Source organism: Taudactylus pleione, unplaced genomic scaffold, assembly GCF_031769625.1.
Source record: "Taudactylus pleione unplaced genomic scaffold, aTauple2 ptg000952l, whole genome shotgun sequence".
Taxonomy (NCBI): Eukaryota; Metazoa; Chordata; class Amphibia; order Anura; family Myobatrachidae; genus Taudactylus; species Taudactylus pleione.
Window position 1 is genome coordinate 933 of NW_028285353.1, and position 11,568 is coordinate 12,500.

The following is an 11,568-nucleotide window of genomic DNA, read 5'->3' on the forward strand; positions in this document are numbered from 1 at the left end:
CTGCGCTGCCCACAACCACTACACCGTCTGTGCTGCCCACAACCACTACACTGTCTGTGCTGCCCACAATCATTACACCATCCAACCACTACACCGTCTGTGCTGCCCACAACCACTACACCGTCTGTGCTGCCCACAACCACTACACCGTCTGTGCTGCCAATCACTACACCATCTGTGCTGCCCACAACCACTACACCGTCTGTGCTGCCCACAACCACCACACCGTCTGCGCTGCCCACAACCACTACACCAACCCATGCTTGCACCACCTATGAGCGTGTCATATATCTGACTTACATACAAATGTAAATGAGCCCCAAAGCTGTTAGTAAGATCTACATGTTGATGAAAACACCCCGATACTGTACAGACAATACATGTAGCCATAGGGATCATTGTGCCTTATAGCCCCTACACTGTCTGTGCTGCCCAAAACCACTGTACACCGTCTGCGCTGCCAACACTACATCATTGTGCCTTATAGCCATAGGGATCATTGTGCCTTATAGCCCCTACACTGTCTGTGCTGCCCACAACCACTGTACACCATCTGCGCTGCCCACACTACATCATTGTGCCTTATAGCCATAGGGATCATTGTGCTTTATAGCCATAGGGATCATTGTGCTTTATAGTTAGAGATCATTGTGTCTTATAGCCATAGGGATCAGTGTCTTATAGCCATAGGGATCAGTGTCTTATAGCCATAGGGATTATTGTGCCTTATAGCCAATGCAGGGGAATGGCAGTAATCATACACATGTATGTACATATCTCTGCTCTCTCTCCTGTCATATGTTCCTCCCCATGCTCTGAGCTATAGTGTAGCAGCTGTATGATAGTGATATATGATGTGCAGGCAGTCTCCACGGACAGCCCCGCCAGGCCCCCGGTGACGTAGAATGTGACGTATTAGTGACGTGCCGGGGTCCTGGCTGGGTGACATTGGTCCGCAGTGCTGGAATCTGAGAGGACGGAGGAGACTCTGCAGCCGCCATCATGTTCCGTACTATGGCCAGCCATGCCAGGAAGCACCCCAGCGTGAGTACCCCTCCTCTATATCACCAGCCCCCTCCCCAGCCATGCCAGGAAGCACCCCAGCGTGAGTACCCCTCCTCTATATCACCAGCCCCCTCCCCAGCCATGCCAGGAAGCACCCCAGCGTGAGTACCCCTCCTCTATACCACCAGCCCCCTCCCCAGCCATGCCAGGAAGCACCCCAGCGTGAGTACCCCTCCTCTATACCACCAGCCCCCTCCCCAGCCATGCCAGAAAGCACCCCAGCGTGAGTACCCCTCCTCTATATCACCAGCCCCCTCCCCAGCCATGCCAGAAAGCACCCCAGCGTGAGTACCCCTCCTCTATATCACCAGCCCCCTCCCCAGCCATGCCAGAAAGCACCCCAGCGTGAGTACCCCTCCTCTATACCACCAGCCCCCTCCCCAGCCATGCCAGAAAGCACCCCAGCGTGAGTACCCCTCCTCTATATCACCAGCCCCCTCCCCAGCCATGCCAGAAAGCACCCCAGCGTGAGTACCCCTCCTCTATACCACCAGCCCCCTCCCCAGCCATGCCAGAAAGCACCCCAGCGTGAGTACCCCTCCTCTATATCACCAGCCCCCTCCCCAGCCATGCCAGGAAGCACCCCAGCGTGAGTACCCCTCCTCTATATCACCAGCCCCCTCCCCAGCCATGCCAGGAAGCACCCCAGCGTGAGTACCCCTCCTCTATACCACCAGCCCCCTCCCCAGCCATGCCAGGAAGCACCCCAGCGTGAGTACCCCTCCTCTATATCACCAGCCCCCTCCCCAGCCATGCCAGAAAGCACCCCAGCGTGAGTACCCCTCCTCTATATCACCAGCCCCCTCCCCAGCCATGCCAGAAAGCACCCCAGCGTGAGTACCCCTCCTCTATACCACCAGCCCCCTCCCCAGCCATGCCAGAAAGCACCCCAGCGTGAGTACCCCTCCTCTATATCACCAGCCCCCTCCCCAGCCATGCCAGAAAGCACCCCAGCGTGAGTACCCCTCCTCTATATCACCAGCCCCCTCCCCAGCCATGCCAGGAAGCACCCCAGCGTGAGTACCCCTCCTCTATATCACCAGCCCCCTCCCCAGCCATGCCAGGAAGCACCCCAGCGTGAGTACCCCTCCTCTATATCACCAGCCCCCTCCCCAGCCATGCCAGGAAGCACCCCAGCGTGAGTACCCCTCCTCTATATCACCAGCCCCCTCCCCAGCCATGCCAGGAAGCACCCCAGCGTGAGTACCCCTCCTCTATATCACCAGCCAGCCCCCTCCCCAGCCATGCCAGGAAGCACCCCAGCGTGAGTACCCCTCCTCTATATCACCAGCCCCCTCCCCAGCCATGCCAGGAAGCACCCCAGCGTGAGTACCCCTCCTCTATATCACCAGCCCCCTCCCCAGCCATGCCAGGAAGCACCCCAGCGTGAGTACCCCTCCTCTATATCACCAGCCCCCTCCCCAGCCATGCCAGGAAGCACCCCAGCGTGAGTACCCCTCCTCTATATCACCAGCCCCCTCCCCAGCCATGCCAGGAAGCACCCCAGCGTGAGTACCCCCTCCTCTATATCACCAGCCCCCTCCCCAGCCATGCCAGGAAGCACCCCAGCGTGAGTACCCCTCCTCTATATCACCAGCCCCCTCCCCAGCCATGCCAGGAAGCACCCCAGCGTGAGTACCCCTCCTCTATATCACCAGCCCCCTCCCCAGCCATGCCAGGAAGCACCCCAGCGTGAGTACCCCTCCTCTATATCACCAGCCCCCTCCCCAGCCATGCCAGGAAGCACCCCAGCGTGAGTACCCCTCCTCTATATCACCAGCCCCCTCCCCAGCCATGCCAGGAAGCACCCCAGCGTGAGTACCCCTCCTCTATATCACCTGCCCCCTCCCCAGCCATGCCAGGAAGCACCCCAGCGTGAGTACCCCCTCCTCTATATCACCAGCCCCCTCCCCAGCCATGCCAGGAAGCACCCCAGCGTGAGTACCCCTCCTCTATATCACCTGCCCCCTCCCCAGCCATGCCAGGAAGCACCCCAGCGTGAGTACCCCTCCTCTATATCACCAGCCCCCTCCCCAGCCATGCCAGGAAGCACCCCAGCGTGAGTACCCCTCCTCTATATCACCAGCCCCCTCCCCAGCCATGCCAGGAAGCACCCCAGCGTGAGTACCCCTCCTCTATATCACCAGCCCCCTCCCCAGCCATGCCAGGAAGCACCCCAGCGTGAGTACCCCTCCTCTATATCACCAGCCCCCTCCCCAGCCATGCCAGGAAGCACCCCAGCGTGAGTACCCCTCCTCTATATCACCAGCCCCCTCCCCAGCCATGCCAGGAAGCACCCCAGCGTGAGTACCCCTCCTCTATATCACCAGCCCCCCTCCCCAGCCATGCAGGAAGCACCCCAGCGTGAGTACCCCTCCTCTATATCACCAGCCCCCTCCCCAGCCATGCCAGGAAGCACCCCAGCGTGAGTACCCCTCCTCTATATCACCTGCCCCCTCCCCAGCCATGCCAGGAAGCACCCCAGCGTGAGTACCCCTCCTCTATATCACCAGCCCCCTCCCCAGCCATGCCAGGAAGCACCCCAGCGTGAGTACCCCTCCTCTATATCACCAGCCCCCTCCCCAGCCATGCCAGGAAGCACCCCAGCGTGAGTACCCCTCCTCTATATCACCAGCCCCCTCCCCAGCCATGCCAGGAAGCACCCCAGCGTGAGTACCCCTCCTCTATATCACCAGCCCCCTCCCCAGCCATGCCAGGAAGCACCCCAGCGTGAGTACCCCTCCTCTATATCACCAGCCCCCTCCCCAGCCATGCCAGGAAGCACCCCAGCGTGAGTACCCCTCCTCTATATCACCAGCCCCCTCCCCAGCCATGCAGGAAGCACCCCAGCGTGAGTACCCCTCCTCTATATCACCAGCCCCCTCCCCAGCCATGCCAGGAAGCACCCCAGCGTGAGTACCCCTCCTCTATATCACCAGCCCCCTCCCCAGCCATGCCAGGAAGCACCCCAGCGTGAGTACCCCTCCTCTATATCACCAGCCCCCTCCCCAGCCATGCCAGGAAGCACCCCAGCGTGAGTACCCCTCCTCTATATCACCAGCCCCCTCCCCAGCCATGCCAGGAAGCACCCCAGCGTGAGTACCCCTCCTCTATATCACCAGCCCCCTCCCCAGCCATGCAGGAAGCACCCCAGCGTGAGTACCCCTCCTCTATATCACCAGCCCCCTCCCCAGCCATGCCAGGAAGCACCCCAGCGTGAGTACCCCTCCTCTATATCACCAGCCCCCTCCCCAGCCATGCCAGGAAGCACCCCAGCGTGAGTACCCCTCCTCTATATCACCTGCCCCCCTCCCCAGCCATGCCAGGAAGCACCCCAGCGTGAGTACCCCTCCTCTATATCACCAGCCCCCTCCCCAGCCATGCCAGGAAGCACCCCAGCGTGAGTACCCCTCCTCTATATCACCTGCCCCCTCCCCAGCCATGCCAGGAAGCACCCCAGCGTGAGTACCCCTCCTCTATATCACCAGCCCCCCCTTCCCCCAGCCATGCCAGGAAGCACCCCAGCGTGAGTACCCCCTCCTCTATATCACCAGCCCCCTCCCCAGCCATGCCAGGAAGCACCCCAGGCGTGAGTACCCCTCCTCTATATCACCAGCCCCCTCCCCAGCCATGCCAGGAAGCACCCCAGCGTGAGTACCCCTCCTCTATATCACCAGCCCCCTCCCCAGCCATGCCAGGAAGCACCCCAGCGTGAGTACCCCTCCTCTATATCACCAGCCCCCTCCCCAGCCATGCCAGGAAGCACCCCAGCGTGAGTACCCCTCCTCTATATCACCAGCCCCCTCCCCAGCCATGCCAGGAAGCACCCCAGCGTGAGTACCCCTCCTCTATATCACCTGCCCCCTCCCCAGCCATGCCAGGAAGCACCCCAGCGTGAGTACCCCTCCTCTATATCACCAGCCCCCTCCCCAGCCATGCCAGGAAGCACCCCAGCGTGAGTACCCCTCCTCTATTTCACCAGCCCCCTCCCCAGCCATGCCAGGAAGCACCCCAGCGTGAGTACCCCTCCTCTATATCACCAGCCCCCTCCCCAGCCATGCCAGGAAGCACCCCAGCGTGAGTACCCCTCCTCTATTTCACCAGCCCCCTCCCCAGCCATGCCAGGAAGCACCCCAGCGTGAGTACCCCTCCTCTATATCACCAGCCCCCTCCCCAGCCATGCCAGGAAGCACCCCAGCGTGAGTACCCCTCCTCTATATCACCAGCCCCCTCCCCAGCCATGCCAGGAAGCACCCCAGCGTGAGTACCCCTCCTCTATATCACCAGCCCCCTCCCCAGCCATGCCAGGAAGCACCCCAGCGTGAGTACCCCTCCTCTATATCACCTGCCCCCTCCCCAGCCATGCCAGGAAGCACCCCAGCGTGAGTACCCCTCCTCTATATCACCAGCCCCCTCCCCAGCCATGCCAGGAAGCACCCCAGCGTGAGTACCCCTCCTCTATATCACCAGCCCCCTCCCCAGCCATGCCAGGAAGCACCCCAGCGTGAGTACCCCTCCTCTATATCACCAGCCCCCTCCCCAGCCATGCCAGGAAGCACCCCAGCGTGAGTACCCCCTCCTCTATATCACCAGCCCCCTCCCCAGCCATGCCAGGAAGCACCCCAGCGTGAGTACCCCTCCTCTATATCACCAGCCCCCTCCCCAGCCATGCCAGGAAGCACCCCAGCGTGAGTACCCCTCCTCTATATCACCAGCCCCCTCCCCAGCCATGCCAGGAAGCACCCCAGCGTGAGTACCCCTCCTCTATTTCACCAGCCCCCTCCCCAGCCATGCCAGGAAGCACCCCAGCGTGAGTACCCCTCCTCTATATCACCCCAGCGTGAGTACCCCTCCTCTATATCACCAGCCCCCTCCCCAGCCATGCCAGGAAGCACCCCAGCGTGAGTACCCCTCCTCTATATCACCAGCCCCCTCCCCAGCCATGCCAGGAAGCACCCCAGCGTGAGTACCCCTCCTCTATATCACCAGCCCCCTCCCCAGCCATGCCAGGAAGCACCCCAGCGTGAGTACCCCTCCTCTATATCACCAGCCCCCTCCCCAGCCATGCCAGGAAGCACCCCAGCGTGAGTACCCCTCCTCTATATCACCAGCCCCCTCCCCAGCCATGCCAGGAAGCACCCCAGCGTGAGTACCCCTCCTCTATATCACCAGCCCCCTCCCCAGCCATGCCAGGAAGCACCCCAGCGTGAGTACCCCTCCTCTATATCACCAGCCCCCTCCCCAGCCATGCCAGGAAGCACCCCAGCGTGAGTACCCCTCCTCTATATCACCAGCCCCCTCCCCAGCCATGCCAGGAAGCACCCCAGCGTGAGTACCCCTCCTCTATATCACCAGCCCCCTCCCCAGCCATGCCAGGAAGCACCCCAGCGTGAGTACCCCTCCTCTATATCACCAGCCCCCTCCCCAGCCATGCCAGGAAGCACCCCAGCGTGAGTACCCCTCCTCTATATCACCAGCCCCCTCCCCAGCCATGCCAGGAAGCACCCCAGCGTGAGTACCCCTCCTCTATATCACCAGCCCCCTCCCCAGCCATGCCAGGAAGCACCCCAGCGTGAGTACCCCTCCTCTATATCACCAGCCCCCTCCCCAGCCATGCCAGGAAGCACCCCAGCGTGAGTACCCCTCCTCTATATCACCAGCCCCCTCCCCAGCCATGCCAGGAAGCACCCCAGCGTGAGTACCCCTCCTCTATATCACCAGCCCCCTCCCCAGCCATGCCAGGAAGCACCCCAGCGTGAGTACCCCTCCTCTATATCACCAGCCCCCTCCCCAGCCATGCCAGGAAGCACCCCAGCGTGAGTACCCCTCCTCTATATCACCAGCCCCCTCCCCAGCCATGCCAGGAAGCACCCCAGCGTGAGTACCCCTCCTCTATATCACCAGCCCCCTCCCCAGCCATGCCAGGAAGCACCCCAGCGTGAGTACCCCTCCTCTATATCACCAGCCCCCTCCCCAGCCATGCCAGGAAGCACCCCAGCGTGAGTACCCCTCCTCTATATCACCAGCCCCCCTCCCCAGCCATGCCAGGAAGCACCCCAGCGTGAGTACCCCTCCTCTATATCACCAGCCCCCTCCCCAGCCATGCCAGGAAGCACCCCAGCGTGAGTACCCCTCCTCTATATCACCAGCCCCCTCCCCAGCCATGCCAGGAAGCACCCCAGCGTGAGTACCCCTCCTCTATATCACCAGCCCCCTCCCCAGCCATGCCAGGAAGCACCCCAGCGTGAGTACCCCTCCTCTATATCACCAGCCCCCTCCCCAGCCATGCCAGGAAGCACCCCAGCGTGAGTACCCCTCCTCTATATCACCAGCCCCCTCCCCAGCCATGCCAGGAAGCACCCCAGCGTGAGTACCCCTCCTCTATATCACCAGCCCCCTCCCCAGCCATGCCAGGAAGCACCCCAGCGTGAGTACCCCTCCTCTATATCACCAGCCCCCTCCCCAGCCATGCCAGGAAGCACCCCAGCGTGAGTACCCCTCCTCTATATCACCAGCCCCCTCCCCAGCCATGCCAGGAAGCACCCCAGCGTGAGTACCCCTCCTCTATATCACCTGCCCCCTCCCCAGCCATGCCAGGAAGCACCCCAGCGTGAGTACCCCTCCTCTATATCACCAGCCCCCTCCCCAGCCATGCCAGGAAGCACCCCAGCGTGAGTACCCCTCCTCTATATCACCAGCCCCCTCCCCAGCCATGCCAGGAAGCACCCCAGCGTGAGTACCCCTCCTCTATATCACCAGCCCCCTCCCCAGCCATGCCAGGAAGCACCCCAGCGTGAGTACCCCTCCTCTATATCACCAGCCCCCTCCCCAGCCATGCCAGGAAGCACCCCAGCGTGAGTACCCCTCCTCTATATCACCAGCCCCCTCCCCAGCCATGCCAGGAAGCACCCCAGCGTGAGTACCCCTCCTCTATATCACCAGCCCCCTCCCCAGCCATGCAGGAAGCACCCCAGCGTGAGTACCCCTCCTCTATATCACCTGCCCCCTCCCCAGCCATGCCAGGAAGCACCCCAGCGTGAGTACCCCTCCTCTATATCACCAGCCCCCTCCCCAGCCATGCCAGGAAGCACCCCAGCGTGAGTACCCCTCCTCTATATCACCAGCCCCCTCCCCAGCCATGCCAGGAAGCACCCCAGCGTGAGTACCCCTCCTCTATATCACCAGCCCCCTCCCCAGCCATGCCAGGAAGCACCCCAGCGTGAGTACCCCTCCTCTATATCACCAGCCCCCTCCCCCCATACTGTGCTCAGCCATGCCAGGAAGCACCCCAGCGTGAGTACCCCTCCTCTATATCACCAGCCCCCTCCCCAGCCATGCCAGGAAGCACCCCAGCGTGAGTACCCCTCCTCTATATCACCAGCCCCCTCCCCAGCCATGCCAGGAAGCACCCCAGCGTGAGTACCCCTCCTCTATTTCACCAGCCCCCTCCCCAGCCATGCCAGGAAGCACCCCAGCGTGAGTACCCCTCCTCTATATCACCAGCCCCCTCCCCAGCCATGCCAGGAAGCACCCCAGCGTGAGTACCCCTCCTCTATATCACCTGCCCCCTCCCCAGCCATGCCAGGAAGCACCCCAGCGTGAGTACCCCTCCTCTATATCACCTGCCCCCTCCCCAGCCATGCCAGGAAGCACCCCAGCGTGAGTACCCCTCCTCTATATCACCTGCCCCCCTCCCCAGCCATGCCAGGAAGCACCCCAGCGTGAGTACCCCTCCTCTATATCACCAGCCCCCTCCCCAGCCATGCCAGGAAGCACCCCAGCGTGAGTACCCCTCCTCTATATCACCTGCCCCCTCCCCAGCCATGCCAGGAAGCACCCCAGCGTGAGTACCCCTCCTCTATATCACCAGCCCCCTCCCCAAGCCATGCCAGGAAGCACCCCAGCGTGAGTACCCCTCCTCTATATCACCTGCCCCCTCCCCAGCCATGCCAGGAAGCACCCCAGCGTGAGTACCCCTCCCCAATATCACCTGCCCCCTCCCCAGCCATGCCAGGAAGCACCCCAGCGTGAGTACCCCTCCTCTATATCACCTGCCCCCTCCTTAGCCATGCCAGGAAGCACCCCAGCGTGAGTACCCCTCCTCTATATCACCTGCCCCCTCCCCAGCCATGCCAGGAAGCACCCCAGCGTGAGTACCCCTCCTCTATATCACCAGCCCCCTCCCCAGCCATGCCAGGAAGCACCCCAGCGTGAGTACCCCTCCTCTATTTCACCAGCCCCCTCCCCAGCCATGCCAGGAAGCACCCCAGCGTGAGTACCCCTCCTCTATATCACCAGCCCCCTCCCCAGCCATGCCAGGAAGCACCCCAGCGTGAGTACCCCTCCTCTATATCACCTGCCCCCTCCCCAGCCATGCCAGGAAGCACCCCAGCGTGAGTACCCCTCCTCTATATCACCTGCCCCCTCCCCAGCCATGCCAGGAAGCACCCCAGCGTGAGTACCCCTCCTCTATATCACCTGCCCCCTCCCCAGCCATGCCAGGAAGCACCCCAGCGTGAGTACCCCTCCTCTATATCACCAGCCCCCTCCCCAGCCATGCCAGGAAGCACCCCAGCGTGAGTACCCCTCCTCTATATCACCTGCCCCCTCCCCAGCCATGCCAGGAAGCACCCCAGCGTGAGTACCCCTCCTCTATATCACCAGCCCCCTCCCCAGCCATGCCAGGAAGCACCCCAGCGTGAGTACCCCTCCTCTATATCACCTGCCCCCTCCCCAGCCATGCCAGGAAGCACCCCAGCGTGAGTACCCCTCCTCTATATCACCAGCCCCCTCCCCAGCCATGCCAGGAAGCACCCCAGCGTGAGTACCCTCCTCTATATCACCTGCCCCCTCCCCAGCCATGCCAGGAAGCACCCCAGCGTGAGTACCCCTCCTCTATATCACCAGCCCCCTCCCCCATACTGTGCTCAGCCATGCCAGGAAGCACCCCAGCGTGAGTACCCCTCCTCTATATCACCAGCCCCCTCCCCAGCCATGCCAGGAAGCACCCCAGCGTGAGTACCCCCTCCTCTATATCACCAGCCCCCTCCCCAGCCATGCCAGGAAGCACCCCAGTGTGAGTACCCCTCCCCAATATCACCTGCCCCCTCCCCAGCCATGCCAGGAAGCACCCCAGCGTGAGTACCCCTCCTCTATATCACCTGCCCCCTCCCCAGCCATGCCAGGAAGCACCCCAGCGTGAGTACCCCTCCTCTATATCACCAGCCCCCTCCCCAGCCATGCCAGGAAGCACCCCAGCGTGAGTACCCCTCCCCAATATCACCTGCCCCCTCCCCAGCCATGCCAGGAAGCACCCCAGCGTGAGTACCCCTCCTCTATATCACCTGCCCCCTCCTTAGCCATGCCAGGAAGCACCCCAGCGTGAGTACCCCTCCTCTATATCACCTGCCCCCTCCCCAGCCATGCCAGGAAGCACCCCAGCGTGAGTACCCCTCCTCTATATCACCAGCCCCCTCCCCAGCCATGCCAGGAAGCACCCCCAGCGTGAGTACCCCTCCTCTATTTCACCAGCCCCCTCCCCAGCCATGCCAGGAAGCACCCCAGCGTGAGTACCCCTCCTCTATATCACCAGCCCCCTCCCCAGCCATGCCAGGAAGCACCCCAGCGTGAGTACCCCTCCTCTATATCACCAGCCCCCTCCCCAGCCATGCCAGGAAGCACCCCAGCCTGAGTACCCCTCCTCTATATCACCTGCCCCCTCCCCAGCCATGCCAGGAAGCACCCCAGCATGAGTACCCCTCCTCTATATCACCAGCCCCCTCCCCAGCCATGCCAGGAAGCAGCCCAGCGTGAGTACCCCTCCTCTATATCACCAGCCCCCTCCCCATACTATCCTCAGCCATGCCAGGAAGCACCCCAGCGTGAGTACCCCCTCCTCTATATCACCAGCCCCCTCCCCATACTATCCTCAGCCATGCCAGGAAGCACCCCAGCGTGAGTACCCCTCCCCAATATCACCTGCTCCCTCCCCATACTATCCTCAGCCATGCCAGGAAGCACCCCAGCGTGAGTACCCCTCCTCTATATCACCAGCCCCCTCCCCATACTATCCTCAGCCATGCCAGGAAGCACCCCAGCGTGAGTACCCCTCCCCAATATCACCAGCCCCCTCCCCATACTGTCCTCAGCCATGCCAGGAAGCACCCCAGCGTGAGTACCCCTCCTCTATACCACCAGCCCCCTCCCCAGCCATGCCAGGAAGCACCCCAGCGTGAGTACCCCTCCTCTATATCACCAGCCCCCTCCCCAGCCATGCCAGGAAGCACCCCAGCGTGATTACCCCTCCCCAATATCACCTGCCCCCTCCCCATACTGTCCTCAGCCATGCCAGGAAGCACCCCAGCGTGAGTACCCCTCCCCAATATCACCTGCCCCCCTCCCCAGCCATGCCAGGAAGCACCCCAGCGTGAGTACCCCTCCTCTATATCACCAGCCCCCTCCCCAGCCATGCCAGGAAGCACCCCAGCGTGAGTACCCCTCCCC

The 11,568-nt window shown here is 62.6% G+C and overlaps 1 protein-coding gene across 1 annotated transcript in view; it reads left to right on the forward strand.

Annotated features, from left to right (window-relative positions):
- Positions 1-910: 910 nt before the first annotated feature.
- The window catches only part of COXFA4 (cytochrome c oxidase associated subunit FA4), an 18,806-nt gene continuing 8,148 nt past the window's right edge, over positions 911-11,568 (forward strand). Inside the window, exon 1 of the mRNA XM_088459921.1 lies at positions 911-1,044. Coding sequence (XP_088316047.1) covers positions 1,003-1,044 — 42 coding nt within the window. The 5' untranslated portion in view covers positions 911-1,002. The remainder of the gene's footprint in view (positions 1,045-11,568) is intronic.